This window comes from Amblyomma maculatum, chromosome 7, assembly GCF_055883805.1.
Source record: "Amblyomma maculatum isolate TAMU_Amacu chromosome 7, ASM5588380v1, whole genome shotgun sequence".
NCBI lineage: Eukaryota > Metazoa > Arthropoda > Arachnida > Ixodida > Ixodidae > Amblyomma > Amblyomma maculatum.
The window spans coordinates 90,032,843-90,056,128 of NC_139350.1; the positions used below are offsets into that span (position 1 = coordinate 90,032,843).

General features: G+C 47.0%; 1 protein-coding gene across 2 annotated transcripts in view; it reads right to left on the reverse strand.

Annotated features, from left to right (window-relative positions):
- Positions 1-23,286, reverse strand: part of LOC146183926 (protein NEDD1-like) — a 99,997-nt gene that overhangs the window by 67,360 nt on the left and 9,351 nt on the right. For both annotated transcript variants that reach the window (XR_014708817.1, XM_084609244.1), the window contains exons 3-6: positions 21,106-21,219; positions 16,606-16,740; positions 12,156-12,385; positions 2,068-2,269 (exon numbers count right to left, since the gene is read on the reverse strand). Coding sequence is in view for 1 of the 2 variants with exons in the window: in XM_084609244.1 (XP_084465370.1) it covers positions 2,068-2,269; positions 12,156-12,385; positions 16,606-16,740; positions 21,106-21,219 (681 nt within the window). In the remaining variant the exon portion in view is untranslated. The remainder of the gene's footprint in view (positions 1-2,067; positions 2,270-12,155; positions 12,386-16,605; positions 16,741-21,105; positions 21,220-23,286) is intronic.

Sequence of the window (23,286 nt, forward strand, 5' to 3'; positions counted from 1 at the left end):
CTGCTGCCGCGGGTTGCCAAGCCAGTTTTTTCCCGCTGTATTTTTTTTTTCTTCTTTCGCGTGCGTGTGCGTGATCCGTGCTATCAGTGCTGCGCCGCAGCGCACGCTTTTCTCGCTGTGCGTGTGCGCGTGGGCCTCGACCAGTCGTGATACCAAAGTTCGTATCACCCGTAGCGAAAAGAAAAAGTGTTCGGAACATCCGATTTTTTGCCCACTGAACGCAATGCAATTCGGCCGGGGAATTTTATGAATTCGTATCACACCGAATTTCGTATCAGCCGAGTTCGTATCACCGAGATTCTACTGTACCTAGTGATAAGTAAACTTCGCATATTACTGACAAAAAAAAGTTCATTGTAAAGACGAAGCAATTAGCTTAGCGCTAAATATGTGCACCGAAACTGTAACAACTATACAAAAAAAGCAGCATATGAAATGTGCGCCGCCTGCTCACGGTAGCAGCACACAAAAAATGACACTAAGTGGAGAATCAGCGCATGTACATGCGACCAGCTAGGCCAGCAAGCCTACAGCGTGACAGACAATTCTAAGTATTGTTTTTCCAATTCTTTGAAATTTGCATTATGACCTTTTACTGTATTTATAGATTGAAGTGCAGGCAGTGTCCCATACCAAAGCCAGAAAAATAAGTCCCTCAGACCCTGAACGACACCACCGAAAAGAGCTCATCGAGTTGTTTACGGAAGCAAAAAAAGAAATCTTGAAAATCTGACGAGGGACCTTGGTGTAGGCTGCAATAAATATGCACTACATGAGCAATACAGTGAAATCTCGTTACTACAAACACCACATTAACGAATTTTTTTAAGAATCCCCGGCAGATTTGCTGTTTTCAATGTAAAACTATTTCACAATTATAAATTTCAAAATAGCGTATATTTCAAAATAACGAATAAATTTTATTTCTTCTATAATTTTGAAACATCAGTATTACGAATTCGGCTACAATTAACAGCGCTGCAGCTTGCAACTCTCGCATGAAACAAACCGCCGTTTCTGTGTGTATGGTCCGTGGGCTGTAGCTATCATCATCAGCACATCTAGTACCAGCTCCTAGCTCCACCATGAAGCTATGGTTTATTACGCAGTAGCCAGCAGGCCTAGCCGCCTGCGTTTTTTTCTTGTGTGTCGTACGTGGGTCGGTCGTTCGTGCTGGAAGTTTTTTCTTTATGACGCGGATTATCTTATTGCGAAGTTTGTGCGAGATTAGCGATGATATTAGCCAGCGAAGTGCCAAGAAGATATGAACGCAGCCGCTTTCACTGCAAGAAATAGACACAGGGAAAAAGCGATTCGGCCTCTACAGACAGGTAGCATTGCCCCATCGACCGCCACAATCATGTTGAAAGACTGAGATAAGATTTTCAAACTTCAGAGAGTATTGAAGACGAGGTCATATTGAACTCATTTTTTTTTTTTTTTGCACATAGACAAAGTCCGTACTTTTATCGCTTGGTGCAATCACACATGCGACGAGGTGTCCCGCAAAGTGGAAGGCGTATGTGCTGTAATGTAGTGCACGGTCGTGTTTGCTGCACGCGGCAGAAGAAAATAATTCATTTCTTCAAATAAATAAGCTTTGGAGTTAGTACAACACTTTCATTTGAGGTTTTACTTGTCTACACACGTGCCCACTGCCAAGGTATGTCCTTTGCATACCTAGGTTTGACCACTGGCTTATACTAATCGCAGATTTTTCATTACAATATTTCAAAGTAGTGAATAATTTTCTGCGGTCCCGCAGGATTCGTTATATCGAGATTTGACTGTATATATGAAAAAGTGAGGGGCCTTGATACAGCCTTCAGTAAATATGCATACTGGACTACAAAGTCAGAGAGGACTGAAATCCCCAATGCTTTCTTCCAGACGCTCTCCAGAATTCGCATTCCGAGTGTGTTTTTTATCGAAAGTTCCACTATCTCCCCGACCTCAAGTCATCTGACTTGAGGGAGGAGCGGTACTTTCAATAATGACGCAAACTCGGAATAAGGACCCAAGTGTATTTGTTTACTCCAAACAGGTCCCCCCCACTAGGGTTCCCACCTGTGCCTCGTTTCTCTGCATGGTGGCGATGGCCGTCACGGGTGCCGCGTGCTTCCCCAGCATGGAGGGTGGAGTCTGGCGCGCACTTCGCAGGTCATACAGGAACACCTGGCCAGAGGTGGCACCGGCTACCACCCGCTGGCCATCCGGTAGAAATGCCACCGACTCCAGGCAGTGAGGAGCGCTGACACTCGCCTGCTCCCTGTGCAAGCACACAACACCAGGGCATAATCAGTGCTTTCCTGAGAATGGGGAAGGGCAACAATGGAACCATACTGGAACAAGAACTTGGCAATGTGGTGTGATAAGTCAGTCAGCGCTACATTAATGGTTGGTTGGTTTGGTTTGTGGGGTTTAACGTCCCAAAGCGACTTAGGCTATGAGAGACGCCGTAGTGGAGGACTCCGGAAATTTCGACCACCTGGGGTTCTTTAACGACACGGACACAGGAAAGAATACACAGGACAGGACGGTGCCTGTCGTGTATTTCTTCCTGTGTCCGCATCATTGCGCTGACTGACTTGTTAAGGGGGGACCCTGGTCTTAAGACAATATTTTTTATTTACTGGCGGATTTTGATGAAAGCTGCCCCATTTATGCAGCTTTTTGTGCTGATTTCAAATATGCACAATAATTTTATGTAAGCCATTTAGTTCTGAAGATATTGAGCACTTTATGCTCTTTGTTTGCAGGTGAACTGTCAGTAAAACTACAGGAGTTATAATGAAAACTGACTAATCAAATCAATTTAGAACACACAGAGAATGCAAAAATCAAGATTGAATGTCCTGGCTCCATTTTAACCAAAGTTACGGCTTGTCAAAGTTCAAAGACAAAAAAGCCACCTTGAAACTCCAGAAAACATGTAATTTTTTAAAACTTTCCTCATTAAATACCACAACTTCATTTATATTTTTGCACTGTGCATGAGTTTACCTTTCTGGTGCAAAAGGAATTATAGCAATATCATAAGTAGAACCAGAGATATCACACTTCCAAACATGTACCGTCCTCAATATATTGATTTTGAGAAATTGATGAAAAACGTGTTGATAAATTTTTGAAGCACCAAAGCTAACAGTAACTCATGAAAGTAGGTTCTGACTAGCTTCTGATGTCAGTGCATAATTTACCATCGATATATTCGCCCTCAAAGAATGAAAATTCCGGCGAACGGAACGCATGGTCCAGAGGCCGCCACCAAGACAAGTGCGTTTGCATCGTGACCTCCACAAAAGTTGGTGCCAAGTTCTGGCGCGCGATCGCCATTCTCACGTTCATGCTGTAAACGCAGTTGCCTGCAACTAATGATAAGCGAACGTTGCTCGTCTTGCACCGCATAGCATTCAGAAGAAAGTTTATTTCGACAAGATTTGGGGTTCCACGCAATCTTCTCTATTTTCCGCACGTCGCAGGACACTGCTTCGCAACTGCCTCTGTGGCTGGTCGCGGCACTGTCTCACAGGGCGATCTATCCCGGCGTTGAAAGCTGCACTTGCTCATCTGCACCATCACAATTCCGTACGCGGCAGATCGTGTCGCTCCTCGCTGTCGCACTGAGCACGACCAGCTATGCTACGCAGTTATTAGGTCATTGCGGACTCGACGCTCCGCGTCAGCGCTTCATCATTGATTAGATAACCAGATGCAGCAATGCAGCGCCCCCGGCGCGTTTATCTCCTCTCACTGCTTTTTTTTAGGCTAATATTGAAGCGTGAATCTTAGTATTGCGCATTTTGTGTTGTGGTTACAATGAGGAACGGCACTAGGCCGACTAGGCCTAAAGGAGAGACCTTTTCAAAATGGCGCCGGAACGCGAGCAGTCGACGCCGCCAGCCAACCAAAGCTCGCCATTTTGCTCACATGCAGTGGGAGTCCAATAGCGGGGCGTGTTTCACAAGATTTTTCTCCTTTGTTTTTCTCTTCGGTGGGCTCGCTCATGGTCACCAACTGAGATATAGGAATGGCCTGAATTGTGATCTTTCAAACAACACTAAGATTATGCCCGCAGATCGCGCATTTCTCGAACCGCGGAAGATAAAATTCGGCGCGATTTGATCTCAGTTTAAAGGGCCACACGCGCAGATTCTCGTTTTTGGAACGCTGTAACGCGCAAATTAGGCGATATTTTTCAACGAAACTACGGAGATAGCTGCGGAAAGATCTCAATCGCGAAAACGAGAAGATTGAAAATAAAATTTTTTGACTGATTTTCGGATGCAAAGACCTGGGTCCCCCCTTAAGAAACCTTCACCATCTAGCCTGGCAATGTGTTAAGTGGTGTGAGAACATCTGCAGAACAAAGCATGCGACCAAGCATTAACCTTTTCACACCCAATCATGGATATTTAGACACAGTACATGTGACTCTGCCTTTGAACCACTTTGGAACACCAGTCTGATTTGTTCTGGTTTGTTTTGATGGTGTGTAACGTCCCAAAACGATTCTGGCTATGAAGGATGCCATACTGAACGGCTCCGGATAATTTCAACCACCTGGGGTTTTTTACCAAGCACCAACATCGCACAGTACAAGGGTGTTCATTTTACCTGTCGAAAAGCAGCTGCGGGCGACCGCGATCAAACAGCCTGGTGCTGCATTTGACAAGCAATAACCCGATTGAGCCACCTTATGTGATAGGCAGATTACATAAAGTAAAGGTCTTCTAATAGCGCAAGAGGAAACCTGGTGATCGAGCCAATCAAATACCACAACCAGCGTTTGACAGCACCGCGACACTGTTTGCTATGCTGTCACGCCTTCCATTTGCTGTTGACAGCACCTGTATCATATTCAAACTTTAAGGGGGGACGCGGGTCTTTTGGACCAAAAATAGGGAAAAAATCACTTCAGAAAATATGATTTGCGAAATCAGTAGCTCTTAATCTGCCTATCTGCTAAGTTTTTCATCTCTAGGATCGCTATTTTAGTCACAATGCCAATTTATATAATCGATGTCACCTGAATTTGGGCCGAAAATGGCCCCCGAAACAACCATTTTCCGCAAGGCGTACCTCCCATTTTGTGTGCGGCCGTGTAGCCATCTTGGTCTCATTCGAAAGAGCAGCCTTTCGCCTTCAAATTGCCGCCTCTGCTGTTTACATTTGCCCATTGGTCGCATAAAAAATAGCAAAAAAAATAGCAAAAAAAAAAAAGCGTGGCATTTGCAATCCCATTGGCTTTCGGGGTGCACGTGACAACAGGGCGTCACCGTATTGGTGGTGCTGGCTGACGGCGTCTGCTCGGTGCGCCCATGCCACGGGGAGACTGCAGAGACATGACGCCGGCTGCGCTTGGTTCCGAATCGAGAGGTGCATTCATGACAAGAATTTGTGAAAAAAAAAGAGAAAAAAAATTGTTGATTAATCATCTCAAGTCATGCCCTGCCCCAAGTGTGCACGCTCAGGTCAATGAAAGTTGTGCACCGAACGATCGGGCGTACGAGCCTGATCGGGCGTACGAGGCCAGAGTTCCCCAGCACGGGAGTACTGTGCACGGGAGACTGCTACTGCAAGCGGTCGCACCCGCCGCGACACAGTGATATCGCAGGCAGCAAATGGGCAGAAAGATAAGCTCAAAACAGAAAAAGCTTGAATTCGCGGCAACGAAGCGGCAGTCTGATTGTTTACGTGATGACGACAGCGCGGAGGACAGTCCGTTTGGCGAGACAAAGTTACAATTGTCAGATCTAAACAGTTTGCAGAGATAGAGAGCGTAAAACATACGGCGGCAATATTCGCGATGAAAAAGGTGAACGTGGATAAGAAATCGCTGTCAAACTTATTCTCCAATGCGTAAACTGTATTCTCTAATGCGCAAACTGCGGGACACATCTTCGTAGAGCTCGCCACGCATTTGTGCCGATCGGACCTCGTTCATAGTCCTTGGTGAATGCACTCTTCCCGTAGAATGCAGAGCACTGGGAAGCAGCAAACAGCTCCAAATTACATTTCTTTTCCGTAATGAACGTTCCTCACCGTGGTCTTTGCGAGGACGTGGCAAAACGACACATTAAAAAAAATAAAAAATCGCTACCTGCATGTGACTCGCACAGCCGAAAAAGTGACAACTGAATGTGCTGCAACTGCAAATTAAAATGAAAGAGGAGACACTTGGAAGCTGGAAAGCAAAGAGACTACATTCCTGGAGGTTTCCAGCCATTTTAAATTGTAAATGTATACATTGCACCAGTGAATGTCCGTTAAATAATCTTGTTTCTTTTTTTGCTCTTTTCTCAAAACATGTATTGTCAACATCTTGCAGTTCTGCGGCCTCAATATATCCGCACCTATTGCAGATAGAGTAATAAATTTCTTTTTCAGCATGAAGCCAAATACGTGGAGCACACAATGTTGCAAGTAGATATTTTAATTTCTTGTTCAAAATTTTTAAAATGGCTTTTTTTTTTTGTGACCATTATATGCTATATTTTGACCTTTGATCTTCATCATCATCATCAGCCTGATTATACCCACTGCAGGGCGAAGTCCTCTCCCATATTTCTCCACTTAACCCGGTTCTGTGCTAGCTGCATCCACTTGACTCCTGCGAACTTCTTAATCTCATCCGCCCACCTAACTTTCTGCCGCCCCCTGCTACGCTTTCCTTCCCTTGGAATCCAGTTTGTTACCCTCAGCGACCATCGGTTATCCTCTCTTCGCACTACATGTCCTGCCCATGTCCATTTCTTCTTCTTAATTTCCACTAGAATGTCGGTAACTTGAGTTATTTCTCTGACCCACTCTGCACGCTTTCTATCTCTTAATGTTACCTATACCATTTTTCGTTCCATAGCCCTCTGGGTTGTCCTCAACTTGAGTAGAACTCTCTTAGTTAGCCTTCACGTTTCAGCCCCATAGGTGAGTACAGGCAAGATGCAACTGTTGTATACTTTCCTCTTGAGCGATACCGGTAAGCTGCTAGTCATAATCTGCGAGTGCTTGCCAAATGCGCTCCATCCCAATCTTATTCTTCTTGTTATTTCCTTTTCATGGTCCGGATCTGCGGTTACTACCTGTCCTAAGTTGATCTTTGTTATGCAATAAAACAAGAAATAACTGCTCAATCAAAAAACTGCTTGCAACATTGTGTCCAGCAATGTGTTATCTGAAATTTTTCTTTCTTCAGTGGTCATTTTTTAATTGTTCTTGTAAGATTTAGATAAATTGGGGTAATTATCTCATGAAATAACTGGATCACAAGAAATAATTGCAGTTTTGAAATCTGCACAAAAAACTGCACAAACCCACCAAGTTGCACCAATTGTGATTGGTAAATAAGGAGAATAGTTTCAAGACCACTATCCCCCCTTAACAGGTACTATGTTTTCTCAACACTTACCTCTAAGTAGTTTGCGGTGGAATTAAGAATTAAAAATCAATCTTGGTTTGGTTTATGGGGTTAATGTCCCAAAGAGACTCAGGCTATGAACGACGTTGCAGGGGAAGGCTAAGGAAATTTTCGACCATCTGGGGTTCTTTAACGTGCTCAGACATCGCACAGCACACTGGTGCCTTGCTTTGCACCTATCCAAAGTCAAAGCGTTGAGCATTTTGCTTCTAGGTTCAGAATCACGTCACCTTTATCACGCGCCTGTTGAGTCTTTCGCAGGGGATTAGCGCGGTTCTATCGTTATCACATTTTGCACGAGGCAACGCGCCGTACACAATACGACGCTAGCATCAAAAAAGCTGTCTGATAGCAGAAGAAATCAAATTCTGCGACAGCTTGATGACTAGACGTTAACTAATCTACCACATGTGGGTGGCGTGTGTTGCGGGAGGTGATTTTTAAATGTCAGCCTGACCGAAAAGGCTTCCGATGACGACGATGAATGAGAGTTTTTGATGAGACTGAGAGGGCCATAATGTCTATTTAAGATACAGTTGAATCCCGCCACAACGAATACCGCCACAACGAAATTTCCGCGACAACGAATAATTTTTTATTCCCCGCGAGTATCCTATAAGAATTAATGGCCTAAATTTCTCTGCACAACGAACCATTTTTGCAGAGCGTTTCCGCTTCAACGAAATTTTCGCGTTCAAAATCGAAACCGAAACTAGTTTTATTGGCGAGAAGTCCAAGTCAAATCCAAAGCCACATTAAGCATGAAATCACGTGATTGCAGTTCCGCCATTTTGGCTTTGTGTCGTGGTCGCGTTGTTCACTCGCTGCCTTTCTCTTCGACAACGACGAGTTTTCATCCGCAGGACACGATGGCAACGCAAGTGAAAAAACGCAAAACTCTTTCCCTTGTGCAAAAAGCTCAAATAATCGCCCAAGCAGAAAGCGGAAGGAAGAAAGCGGCAATTGCTGAAGACTTCGGAATTCCTGCAAGTTCGCTGTCAACGATTCTAGGCAATAAGGACAGCGTGAGAATGGCACTTGCTTCAGGCACATCCTCGAAGCACAAAAAGGTGACGCGGCCCCTCCATGAAGAGTTGGACAAAGCAGTGCATGCGTGGTTTGTGGAAGCACGAGCCAGCAACGTCCCCCTGTCCGGAAGCATCGTCCAGCAGAAAGCCTTGAACTATGCATGCCTACTTGGCATTGATGATTTTAAAGCCAGCATTGGCTGGCTAAACCGTTTCAAGGCCCGCTATAACATCGTTGGAAAAGTGTTGTGCGGCGAGTCAATGTCAGCAGACGTGGACGGAGCAGCTGCTTGGAAGGCGAGTAACATGGCCGGAATTTTAAGCAACTTCGCGCCTGCAGACATTTACAACGCCGACGAGACCGGGCGATTCTACGAGATGTTGCCGGCTAGGACGCTCGACTTCAAGGGGCAGCGCTGTCACGGCGGCAAACACAGCAAAAAACGCATCACAGTGCTGCTTTGCACAAACATGGATGGCTCGGACAAGCGTCCGCCGTTAGTCATAGGCAAAAGTGCTAAGCCGCGCTTTTAAGGGAACTCGTAGCCTACCTGTGCAGTACAAGGCGAACAACAAGTCATGGATGACCCGCGCTATTTTCACCGAGTGGATGATGGCATTCGACCGCGACATGAAGCGGCAGGGCCGTAAAGTTTGCTTGCTTTTGGACAATTGTTCAGCGCATCACTCCGACGAAGTCAAGCTCACTAACACGGAGCTGAGGTTTTTCCCTCCCAATTGCACGTCTGTCTTACAGCCTCTCGATCAGGGCGTGATTCTTAGCCTGAAGCGCGCTTACCGCGGGAGGTTAATTCAGCGGCTGCTTTTTAACACTGAAACCGGCCGAGACACGAAGGTGGACTTGTACGTGGCACTGCAGATTGTCTGCTGCCTGGAGCACACTGGGGCGCTCAGTAATTGTGAACTGTTTCAGGCACGCCGGATTTGCCGAAGGTCGACCCGTACACTCTGCTGGCCTAACACCAGGCGTTACAGACGACGACGAAGAGGCGTCACCGGCTCCGGGGATCGCGGCCGCCTGGAAAACGCTGGGAGAAATAGGAACCGTGCCGCCTAATCTCGAGCTCGACGAATACATCGGCGCTGACGCTTGTGTTGTTGTTCACGAAGATGTGAGTGATGAGCAGATCATAAAAGCTGCCCGGAATGATAAGGACTCTTCCGATGAAGAAGACGACGACGTACAAGAAGCGCCGGCTGCGGCAACCGCCGTACAGGTGATGGACGCTTTTGATGTCATCAGGAATTTCGTTGCTGTCCGAGACGACGATGTTGCAATGGGTTTGCTGACCGAGTGCGAAAATCGCGTGACGGCGTTGCTCGCCGTGAAGCGTAAGCAAACCAAGCTTACAGATTTTTGGCATTAAACGCCTTTGCTGCTGCTTGGGCAATTCTTTCTGCGTTTCACGTCAAATTTTTGCGATAACGAAGTTCCGCGAGAACGAATTTTTTTTCGTGCACCGTGAATTTCGTTATAGCGGGATTCAACTGTACTTTTTTAAGCGCTTATTCCGCGTTATATTCGTGGCTTTATTTTTTCCCATTAGGCATTATGCCAAGTCGCCCCCCGCGCTATATTCACAGTCGCGTTACATTCAAGTAAATAAGGTACATGGTAGATGACATTACTGTCTTCTTGCCCACTGTTCACACCACTTGGCATTGCGTATCTCGGCCTCTGATAGACAACTGCCACGAAGGACTTGGCTTCCTATTTCAAAGCAGATTGAATTCACTTTGTTTTTCATGCCAGTTTATACAGTCAAACCACGTGACGCATACATCATGATCCTCCTCACGAAAAAAGAAGACAGCTGCAAACGCTTGCTTCAACCAACTTGTATACAGTCGAACCCGGATATATCGAATTTCGGTTATATCGAACTCACGGAATATCCCTTTGAAAATCCCATGTAAAAGTATAGGAAAGCCGCGTCATATATCGAACTCCATTTCACCGGTCGTTCGATATATCGAACTCCGCACCACGCACTGGAAAGTGTGCCTTTCCCAAAGATGATCGCATCACCCTCGGCCGTTTGCTGCGTGACGTTTTCAAGCCACGCGCGGAAGTAATGAGAGGGGACAGTTCGGCTAGGGCAGCGCCGCGCCCATTCCCCAAAGGTGCGCGCATCTGCGATTATCGTTTCCTGCGCGCCAGCACGTGACGTTTGCAAGCCATGTGCGTGAATGAACCAGAGAGAACCGGTGGGAACGAGTGGGGAAAAACGCGACAGAGCGAAGTGCAAGGGTGTGCCCATTCTTTTGCCAAGCTATCTCTCTCCTTTCTCTTTCCCGGCCTTCGTTCGCAGTAGCACGCGCTACGCATGCGCCAAGCCAGCTCAGCCTGTTTTCAGACAGAACGTCAGAGGCTTTCCCCAGCGTGTGTTGCGAACCCTCTGCGCGCAGCGGCTGACGTGGCTATGGCGCCTGCGGAAGTTAACAAGCGGCAGATCTTTTTTTTTTCTTTTTTTTTCCCGAGTCATCTATTTTTATCGTTGTGCTGTACACGCGGCGTAGCGTAAGATATGGCGTTACGAAGCGGCTTTTTTTCTTTTTTTGCGGGAGTCGTTTATTCTTGCTGTATAAATTAACGAATGCATGCGGTCAGCTTCGATCATGACACCGGCTTTTAGCATTTTTCGCTTCAAACAGCATTTGCAGCTACTGTATCACGCTTTCCAATATTTTATGGCAGTGAACTATGCCCGCCCCCCAAGTGCGGAGTGATAAATCGAACCAGGCTTGTGCAATCAAGCCATCATGGGCAGTCTGCCAAGTTCGCTCCTTGCAGCAGGAGCTATAAAAAGATAAACACGCCGGGACTGCGCAGCATCTTGGCACGCTGCCAAGAAATGAGCTGTGGATGAGACCACCGAAACGGAGTGCGACATGCAAGCGAAAACGCTTGCGATTTCTGCTGCGACGACACAGAAACCTTGTTTCGAGCTGCCGCAGTGGCTGGAACAGCAGAGGGACGCAGTTCCAACAAGTTGGAAATTTTTTGCTCTGTCGCTGCGGCTCCTCGCTGAGATCGCTTAATCGCTTGCATGTGAGCGAGCTGGCGCCTTAACGCTTTTTTTTTTCCCAAATTCTCGAGTGAAAAAGTGAAGGGTGGGTTCATTATGCGAGTGAATTGATTACGCGACAAATGCGATATCGTTTTTTCGCATCGCAAGTGCTGTCCCAAGTCGATTTCTATATATCGAATTATCGATATATCGAACTATTTCGTGATCCCCTTCGAGTTCGATATATCCGGGTTCGACTGTACGAGTGTACTAGGATAACCTAGGGGCAGTGTGTTCTGGAAGACAGGATTCTAACCTCAACCTCCTTTTCAAAGTTCAAGTTGGCAGTGCCTCCCAACTTGGCCATGACATGTGGCCTCATGAGGTCACAAAAACCACCGACCAATCAGTAACCAGTCATGACACCTGCGATTAGCACCTGCCAGAAGAATCCTGAACGACCAAAAATCGAAGGACATAGCTCCTGTTTTTCTGATTTAGTACTTCGAAAAGTAGCGCTTTTGAAATTAAAAAAAAAGCTCCTGTTTTTCTGATTTAGTACTTCGAAAAGTAGCGCTTTTGAAATTAAAAAAAAAAAAAAAGCAACTTCTAAATACAGGAACAGACGGCAGTGCTTCCTACCCTAGAGGCAATCACGGGAAACTACCCATCACCCACCTGTTTGTGGCCAGGTCAAAGAAGACCAGCCTGCCGTCAAGGCCAACAGTGACCACCAGCGACTCGTTGATGGGCGACAGGGAAAGGGCACAGATGGCCTGTTCGGAGTGCAGGCAGTGCCTGCTCTTGAGACTCCTAACACTGGCGTCCCACACGGATAGCCGGCCGTCCGCCGAACAGGACAGCAGTTGGAAGCGGTTGTGTGGGGACCACTGGAGCCCCATCACCGCCTGCAAGGAACCATCGGGCAGAAAAGCACGCACCGCAAACCAGATCACACTGCAGGTAACTCTTCACGGCAATAAAGGTCTTCTACCATTTGTCAACTCATTTCTAATAATCTCTAAAGGGCACTAACAGCAAAGGGCATGGGAACTCTAAAGATCAGCAGCAGCCCATGTGTTGCCCTGCCATATACATAAGAACTCTCCCTTCCACTATGCTACCTGTGATGGCACTTCCACGCCTCTCATAAGAACTCCTCATACGTGCAGCAAATTCCTCGCAATCAGCAATAAAACTGTGCCACCTGAGCTTAAAGTAGTTTATAGAGATCAAACTTTTGCTCGAGTGTTTTCTTCTGTCGAATGTTTCACGATGCTTTAGGATAGTACATGGGTAACCTTGGAATGCTGCCTAATGACTACAGTCCAGCCCACTTATAACAGCCGCAGATATAACGAACGCTCGCTTAGTACGAACGAGGGCGGTGCTACCGTCAAAATATATATCGGGGCAATGGCACAGTCTCACATAGAACGAACTGTTGTGGCCTCAACCCTCGGTTAGAGCGAACGCAAAGCTGTCGGGCCCCCATAGTTGACCGAGCCGGCGGTGTTTGGCGCGGTTTCGCTCGACAGCGAACCCGCGGCAGGCGAATTCCGCGCACTTTGTGTTCCCCTGGCACGACGCGAACACAGAGCGCACAAAGCGTCCCCGGCACTCCTTTGCGGGTAAAATAAAGTAAAAAAAGAAAACGCGCGCGTTGAAAAATGAAAACGAAAAAAAAAAAAAGCGCGCGCGCGGTGACGAAAGAGAAAGTGGCGCCGCCTGCGTTGCTGTGATGCATCCACATGATCTGCGTCGGCCAATCCGGGAAGTCAGGCGCCTGCTCTACCGGCTCGAACCGGTTTTCCATTTGTTGCTCCGTTGCCACCCCGCGTTGAGGGCATTGCGCCGTCGATTCTTTCTGTGCGATGGCACTGCGTTGATATCGTTGCCGCATCCGTGCTTTTCCCAGATCGGGGAGTTGAAGGCTGCCTCAGCGCGCGAGCCCAAGGGCTTGACTTGCGCGTGGTGCGATGGAGGACTGTACGCCGACCTCTTCAGGTGCTAAAAGGAAAGCTGTCGACATCGCAACGAAGATGGCCATTGCTAATGAACTTGCTCAAAACTGCGAACTGGTCAAGAAGTACGGACTGTCGAAATCGACCATTTCAACCATTGCTAAGCGCAAGGAAGATTCTTGGTGCTACCGTGAATGCCGACCCGATGACTAGAAAGCGCCTTCGGAAGGCGACCTACGCGGACGTCGAGGACGCACTGCTGAAGTGGTTCGCTGACGCCCGGTCTCGCAACCTTCCAATCAGTGGACCGCTCTCCAAGGCTAAAGACTTCGCCTTCCTTCTGGACTTTCCCGATTTCAGCCCAGGCAATGGATGGCTCCACAAAATTGGAGGAGGATGGATGGATGGCTCCACGGAATTGTTTTCAAGGTGGTCGTCGGCGAGGCCGCGTCTGTGAACAACGAAGACGTCGATGCGTGGCTTTCCGACAACCTCCTAACAATCACGAGCTATGCTCCACAGGACGTCTACAATGCCGACGAGACTGCGTTGTTTTATCAGATGTTGCCATCTAAAACGCATGCCTTGAAAGGCGACAAGTGCGCAGGAGGGAAGAACAGCAAGTTGCGCATAACCATTCTTCTGTGTGTCAATATGGATGGCAGTGACCGGCGGCTGCCTTTTGTCATTGGCAAGTCACGTAAGCCGCGATGCTTTGGAAGCTATGTGCCCGTACGCTACAGGAACAATACGAAAGCCTGGACGAGTCGTGACTTATTTGCAGAGTGGCCTGTCGAGTTCGACCGCGACATGGCACGAAAAAACAGAAGGTCCTGCTCATGCTGGATAACTGTGCGGCGCACCATGTGCAGCTTTCCTTGAGTGCCGTGACAGTGCTCTTCTTGCTTCCCAATGCAACCTGCAAAATGCAGCCACCGAATATGGGCATCATTCATGCGTTCAAGGTGTGCTACCGGCGGCGCATCATCCAACGCTTGTTGATCGCGATTGATGCTGCCATGCAAGTTCGCATCAGCTTGCTTGCCGCCGTGGAGATGTTGAAAGCGGCGTGGATGGAACTCACCGCGGAATGCATAGCAAATTGCTTTCGCAAGGCGGGTTTTGTGGGCCCAGGCACCGAGGACGAAACAGATTACCCACCGAAAGGCCGGTCGCACGAGGACTTGTGGCACGCGTCGTTGACACGCAGCTGGCCGGACCTGACGTTGCCTGGGACGATTTCGTTTCTGCTGATGATGACGCCGACACTGCGGAGCCATGCACTGACGAAGCTATTGTGTTGCGAGCCCTTCCCGACTGCCCAGAGACCGACGAGGATGCTGCTCTGCCGCCGGTTGCTGTGAACGCTTCAACCGCGATCGGTTACATCGCGTCGCTTAAGGAACTCGTGTGCAGCAAAGGCCTTGGCGATGAACATATTACCGCGCTGGAAAAATTAGTAACGGCAGTGATGCGATCAGCTTTGAAGAAGCAGACATGCATCACGAACTTTTTTCAAAAATAAAGTTAACTTTCGTCTCACTTGCTCTTTTTGCCCGCATTATAGGTGGTCCACTTACTACGAACTTTGGATACAACGAACAAATGCCGCGTGACGATCAAGTTCGCTATAAGTGGGCTGGACTGTACTAAAGAATCTGCAATAGGCTCCTGCTATGACGAAATCGGGCGAGACAAATTTTAGGATAACGTGAAGCAAAAAGAGAAAACTGAACCAATGCCATTTCCAAGTAGGATAATGTGGGCCTGCTTCACTGTTTATCTTTAGCTCACTCACATCATGCATTGCGCAACAAATGCTCTATTTACAATTATCCCCACTGGAAAGCTATTTCGTTCCTTGTTGGAAATTGACTCACCGGAAAGGAAAGGTGAAATATCTCTCACACTTTCTTGTGGACACCTGAACCAAGCCATAAGGGAAGAGAGGAAGGTGGGAGTGAAAGCATAAAGAGAGAAAGGAATGCTGTAGTAGAGGGCTCCGGAGCAATTTGACCTCATTTCCATTTTATCAATTGAATGACGGCCATGAGCTGCAGGCTGTATCACGAAAGGCATGAAAAGAACTGCAATCTACGCCGTCACCAGGTTGCTTTCAAAACAATTTATCAGGCTGTTTGCAAAACAAATTTATCGCAGAAACATTGCCGCAACGCTGCCACTGCTGTCACTAGCACTGCTGTCACCCAAGGTTTATCCTCCGCCCTCAAAGGTGTACACGTAAAACCTCGTTAATTTGAATCCTGCTAATCTGATCATTTTGACTGCAAATAAAATCCTGCCAAGCACATAAGTGCGGCCCCATCGTGTCTGAGTAACAACTCACTCGACAAACTCTTGTCCATATATCCGATATACGTCCTTAGGCTTGACCTGTACATTACCTCGTTTACAGCGCCCCACAGCAGTGCACATGATGGAAGGCACGTTCATGATTAATAGGTCGATAAAGTTTCCAGCTATATACAGTAGCAGACAAATTTTTTGGATGCCCGACTTTGCAGCCCTGCTTGATTATTCGAACTGCCATGGTGCCGTCACGCGCTCTATAGGGTCAATGTATAATAAAATTCAAAAATGTGCAGTCGCTCGCTTCCGTCAAAGTGGCATTTGTACATTAGGGGCGCCGCAACTCTGCGGCCGTTGCGTGCTATTCTCGGTTTGCGCAGTAAAACCTCACGTGCGATGCCCCAACACCACCCGCAAAAAAAGCTCCAGCTCTACCACGCTGCACTCCGTGAAAGAAGCTACGGAGCCCTTCAGCGTTATCGAGCAGTTCTGTTTCCAACACTCCTGATAAAGTGTACTAGATAAAATCTTTACAAGACTGCACCACGGCTTTAACAAAGCCAGCTCTAGCCAGTGCGGCGTTGTACCAATGGGAAAAAAGGTGCTGCGTAATAAGCACGAATAAGCAGACTATGGATGCAGATTTGGCTATGCTCCTCATTGCATAATCACATGCTGATGACGAGGATGGCACACCCTGGATGGAAACTCTTTCACTGCCGTGCGGCTGCAACATAGGACAGCAGCACCACGACCACAAGCTTCAACGCGCACCCGCATATTGCCATGCCACCTGGCGTGCTTCTGTCAGAGCTCCCAGTGAGCCCCTGTTCTGACCAGGCAGGACCACCTACCTTGTCGGTCGGTTCACACAGACTCTGGGCCCGCTTGGTCTTCAGCCGGAACAGAGCCACGGAGCCATCAGATGCCCCACTCGCCAGAAAGTCATCGTCCTTGCTGAAGGCCACGCAAGTTGCCTCCTTGTGCACCTGAACGGAGTCACAAAACAACACAAGCAATGTCAGACACATCAACATTTTTTAACATAGTCGCTGGGAATGGGCAAAACATAGCAGGTAGGACATCAATATTTGCCATATGTCACCCACACCCTTGTATACAATGCACTGTATAAAAAAAAATCCACGACTTACATGGTGCGAAATAGAAAACAGTCACAGGGCTCGGAAATTGAGCAATGCACTAGTAGTGCTCGTCAACCGTGCAACCTCTTCAACTCACAAGTGTGAATTTGCGATCCACGGAGACAATGCTACCATTTGGCAAAAAAAAAAAAAAAAAAAAAGAAAAAAAAAAAAAAGATTGCACTCTACTCGATTTTCCAGCCTTGCAACCCCAAGTCCCGATATGACTAGACCAGTCAGCGCACCCACTTAGACTGCTCTATTATTCTTTTATGATTTTATGACTTAATACTGTGCTTTTCTAGTATCATAGCCTTGGAAGTCATGCAACTGCTACAGTAGAGCCCCTGTACAGTTGCTGACCAATTTTTCGAACTCCGAAGGACCCGGGAAATTGTCCAAATAATTCAGCAGTCAGAAAATTCCGTTAACTTAGGAAAATCACCTTTCTGCGAAAAATCGGCCTAAAAGAGTTATAGCGTAACACGATCGGCTACCATTGTCTGCTTTTGCGTGCTGCCCGACACTGAGCACGATCCCGACGCAACAGGCATACCCGCCGTCGAAAAGCACCAGACTCCCTACGCATAGGCAGCAGCGCCCTGCAGAACGGATCAGGCTGTGCTAACTACAATTAGTTTATCTCAACTACAGTCATGCTTTTATTGTGTCCACACTGCCATCTTGTGTACGACTGCACGTGCCATACAACGGTTCCGGAGACCGTGGGATAGAACGAACAAGGAAAAAAAGAGTGGGCAGAACGGGTATCTCCGAATGCACTCCTTCCCTCATCCCTCTTCTGACCCTGCGGGCAGTGCCATCGTTGAAGCTACGGCGGATGCTGCACTTGTCCAGTAGAATGCAATAGTGCGCTGTTTGTAGGCCACCTTTACGACAAAAAGGAACGTACCATTACTGCTGCTACCTCAAATGACAACAATAAACAAATAGCCAAGCTAGTCCCCCCAAAATAACTTCGTTTAAATCCAAGATAGCGCTTTTCATGGACGCAAAGAACTGGTTGGTTGTGACTGTGGTTGCTGACGCCTAAGTTGGTCAAAAAAAAAAAAAAAAGGTTGGTTGGTTGGTTTGTGGGGTTTAACGTCCCAAAGCAACTTAGGCTATGAGAGACGCCGTAGTGGAGGACTCCGGAAATTTCGACCACCTGGGGTTCTTTAACGTGCACTGACATCGCACAGCACACGGGCGCCTTGCTTTTCGCCTCCATCGAAAAGCTGCCGCCGAGGCCGGGATTCGATCCCGCGTCCTTGGGAACAGTAGTCGAGCGCCGTAACCACTGCGCCACCCCGGCGGGGTAAAAAAAAAATGGAAGTCGACCTTTGGGACTCCACAGAGTCCGAAAATATTGGCCCAGGATATGTACATGTTCCTATGGGGTGCATCAAGGTAACCAAACAAAGTCCGGAATATTGCAAAGGTCCGCAAAATCAGTCGGCCGCTCCATTGTAAAGTAACTCAGTCCAGGAAAAATCTAATATATTTCAGTTGTTGGTGATCACATGTCTCTGAAAATGCGGACTGGTGATTAACTGGCTACTTCATGAGCATAAAAACTGTTGGCTTTACACAAGAAATGCCTAGAAATACTGTCCATCTACCGTTTATCTCTACACACAATAATCATTTATTGACAGCCACCACATTAGAGCTCTCGTTTTTGATGCTGCATCTCAAGGAGTAAACAATGGCTATAAATGTCACACAAGCACGAAACCGTATCAAAAACCAAACCTTTGCGTGAGTACAGCGTTGCTTTCTGCATCATTCATGTCATTTAAGAAAAACCACCATAAAATCATGACCAGCCCAATGTCTACGTCGTGCAGCCACATCTGCACTTCTTTCTGCCACCACCTCTCCCCCCTCCCTATTTATTAGGGCTAGCATTACTTTTCTCCCCACGTGCATTGATTGCACGCTTTTCCACAACTCATACTAAACCTAAAATTTGGCTCTTTGCACTTTACGAGCCTGATGGGAGAGCCAGCTCAAAAAAAAGCACCGTTTTATTATCTTCGGTCGTATTTATATGCTTCCAAATACAGTAGAACCCCGTTGATACGTTCCCGGTTCATACGATTTCCCGTTTCATATGTTCAAAATCATGGGCAGTAGAACATCTCCCATAGAGTTGCAAAGAAACTCTGGCTAAGAAAGGAGGAGGAGGAAGAGGAGAAGGAGAAACTTTATTTAAATAAAAAAAAATGTAAACACTCCCAGGAGGACCTCTTAGTCCAGGAGCCCTCTGGCTGTTCCTTCTAGCTTAGCCCGCTCGACCAGCCACAACTGATCTGCAGGTTGCGCGGCTAGAAGGGCAGCCTCCCAGGAGGAGGGGGTGGGCTGTTTGACGGGAGGAACGCGGATGGGATGTGGGCATTCTCGTAAGTAATGATAGAGGGTGGGTGGGGTGGCATTGCATGTGGTGCAGTATGGTGGTATGGCGAAAGATATGGGCAAATTGAGGAGATGGGAACGAATGTGCCTGGAGTTGTCGCCAGTATGTGCTGTCGATGTGAGAAAGCGTGTGATGTGGTGGCGGGTACGTGGCACGGCAACGACAATAGTAGTGAACAATTGTGTAGTCAAGAGGTTCGATCGGGGTGTATAATGAAGGTTTGGGGAGGCCATCCAACGGCGCCCGGAAGCTTAGTTCTCGGGCAAACGTATGAACGCGCTCATTTCCGAGGGTGTCCTCGTGCCCAGGAACCCATGTGATGGTGATGGGATAGGGAGGGGTACGTAGAGTAGATAATATTTTGGGAGGGTTCCTCGCAGGATATATCTGTATGCGGTTTAGGAGTCTGTGCATATTGTGGCATGCTGAGTCTATGAGAGAGCTACGAGAGATGCCGCAGTAAAACGCTCCAGAAATTTTGACCACTGAGGGTTCTTTAACCCTTTCGCAGTCACGAACGTGCCGGTACGTTTCGCTCCCCCCCCCCCCCCCCCCTACAGTGTCACCGACGTACCGGTACGTTTTCTATCGTGCATTCAAAACTTCGCACCTGAGCGCGAAGCTGGCGCGCTTGGACAGGCTGCGCCATCTGTAATATCTTCCTATAAGTTCTCATTTTCGCCCCGCGTTGTGATGATACGTAAATACTGAAGAGTATGGAGCGACCGCACCCACCCCTGCCACCTTCTTTGCTGGGGGCGCAGTCGCTCCGTGTGTGCTACTCTATCGCGCTAAGTAATCACGCGGCACGCGCATTTCGCGGCGCTTGCATGCGGTTACGAATTCTAGGGTTGTTCTGCTACTGCCGCAGGTTTGCAGGTTTTTATTTGTATTCTGTTGCCGTGTCTGCCATGACGTCGCGTCACGTTCAGGGGCTAGCGCTGTCGACACGACACGATCGCTGCTTTTGCTCTCTTATCACGTCCTTGCTTGCGGCTAGCAACAGCAAAGGAGGTTGTTTTCATAGTTGTTTTAGCCTCTTTTCATCTCCCTCTGTCATCTTAATTTCACAACGTGCCATTTCTTTCAGTTATGCGGGCCACCGAAAGTGCGCCCTCCGTGCACGCGGTTACTTTCGGATCGCTAACCAGGCGAGACCTTCGACTGCAGACGGGAGCGATGGCTATTTTGATTAGGCTGATAATGATGATGTTAATTAATAACAGCTGCAGAACACTGAAATGTCCATATTTCGTTGACTATGTTATTTGTATAGAAATCATAATCAAAAATAAATCGCTATGTTAGTTCCCTGATATGCTCGTTTCCTGAAACCAAGCAGACACTGGGGGTGCGTCACAGCCAGAAACGCCCGACAGCGAAAGGGTCAACGTGCGCCGGCATCTCACAGAGCACTAGCGCCTAGCTTTTCGCCTGCATCGAATAGCGGTTGCCGAGGCCAGGATTCGATCCCGCATCCTTGGGCACAGTAGGCGAACACCGTAACCAATGCGCCACCCAGGAGGGGCGACGAAACAGGGAGTGAGCAATTAAAGAAGCACCATCAAATTGAACGCTTCTGCCACATTCCCAGCTAAACTGCAAAAATAGAAGTGTATCTGCAAGCGTCTGCATTTTGAAAATACAGAAGAACCGTCACTGTTGTCAGGTGTACCATTTAACTGGATATTCTGTAACAAATGCCTCTTTTCCCGGCTGCTCACAATGGAAGGCGGTTTCTCATAACACCGCCCCATCTTATTGCACTGTCTGATGGTCCCTTCACATACCTTGTAAGCGTTGACAGCCTTCCCACACTTGAACAGTTGCACCGTGCCATCGTACAGGCCGAGGCCCACGTAGTCACTGTCCTGCTGGCTAAACTGGCCGCAAATGCAGCGCCCCTGGGAGGAAGAGAAAAACATCAGCCCGTGCTAGCTCTCCATGCCAGCACGAACACTTATGCTGTTGTAATAAAATTTTGATGATGGCCACCTGGAAACCAAGTCAACTGCGAGGTGTTCAAAAGCACGACTGCCATTTCTTGCCAATTCCACACACAAATGAGCCCGGTCCTTTGAGTGTCATAAAACTAGGAACACTTGGCACAGATGGGCATGCTGAAGTTGCATTTACAGGACTCCAGTGATATTTTTCACAATGGCGTAGCTTGCATAAAAACACAGTAGGTTAACAGATTATCTGACAATTGCATTACTGACAAGATGTATATACTCCCAAGACAAGATACTATATACTCAGATTATTAACAAGATATATACTCCCTAAAACTCATTTCACCTACACCCAAGCCTCCATTTCTGTGTTTCACTCAAACCAAAAATTCTCCCCTTTTATTTATTTATTTGAAAATATGCCACTGCTTGGCCCAAGCAGGAGTGAGTTCACATTGTTACATAATGAAAAGAATAAAAAAATAGGAGTAAATGAATGCTCATTAACACTGCAAGTCCTTCTCACTAGAGGACGCTTAAAGCACTCTGGAAGCTTGAGTTTATTTTTTCCTGTCAAGCTATTAAAGAGGAATGTCAATCGGGCAATCTTTCTGCGGGTTTCCAGTGTATGAATGTTATTTAAATTCATCAACTGTATAAGGGAATGTTCCCTTTTATATTTTGCTAATATAAACCTAATAGCTTTCCTGTTGACTGTTTCAAGAAGCATGTCTTTTTCGTGTACGGGTCCCAAACTACTGAAGCGTATTCAAGTGAAGACCGTACGCAAGTTTCATAAGGTAATTTTTTTATATGTGGTGCAGGGGCAGTTTTTAGCTTTCTTCGAAAAACCCATACCTTTCGTAATGCAGCTGTAGAAATATTCGTAATATGTGCTGTCCGTTTCAACTCATTGTCAAGTGTTACACCTAAATATTTATAGTTTTCAACTTCAAAAACGTACTGCCGTGAAGAAGGTAAGGAAGCAAATTGGGAGATATTTTTCTTGTTATTCGTAAGAGAATTTTACTATTAGAAACAGACCTAAGAGCCACTGCTGCAACACGGAGTACTAGTTCGAAGCAGGTCCAACTAATGTGACCACCACCTTCGGTGTAAGCAATGCGGCAGCAACAGGTGAATGAAAATTCCGAGAGCACTGGAATCTACACTGCAGAAATGCAAAAGCCTAAGTGTTGCTGGTGCACATGGTTCATCACGTTTATTATCAACTAAATGCACTGTCATCATCACTTCTACAGTTATCACTGTCAATATCACTAATTGCAGGGTCACTGTGATCGCTACTATTTTCCTCAGAGTAGACAAGCAGAATTATGATGCACGTTTCACGATCCCGGGCATAGCACAGTTGGTTAAAACGCTCAGCTGGGGATCCAGGGCATGGAGGCTCGATTCTCGGTGGAGACCAGACTTTCATTTTTCTGATGACGTTAATTTTAGTTTTGGGTGATGACGTCATTTGATTGACAGCCATAGTATGACCGGACGAACGAATGCCAACAGTATGGGGCATTAAAGGCTTTCACCTTAAAAGCTAATGATTTTTAACACTCATGACTGCAACTCGTGGAAGGCTTCATGGCCATAAGCCAAAGCCAGCTACACTAACCTCCTTCATGTTGTGTATATTACAAGTTAGATTTTTCGAAAGGTTCACACATTTTGTGTTTTTATTTCAGAACTCAGCTCTTGGCAAACTTTATTTTCAACAAATTAATTACAGACTTTTTCTGGGAGACTTACAGTGCCACTTCAGTGTAGCTAAATGTCACTCAGAGTCTATCTCGGCATTTGGTCCGTATTAACAATTTATTTACCTGCGATTAATATGTAAACGATAGTACTATAAGTTGTGCTTCCAGCCAGAATCGCAAATGTCATTAAGAAATCAACGCTCGTGGATATTTACTCTTAAAAATGAGGCTAGCATGTTAGTGATGTGTCATTGCGTTGGTGTCAATGAGAGGTTGAGAAATCTTAATGAAACAGTGT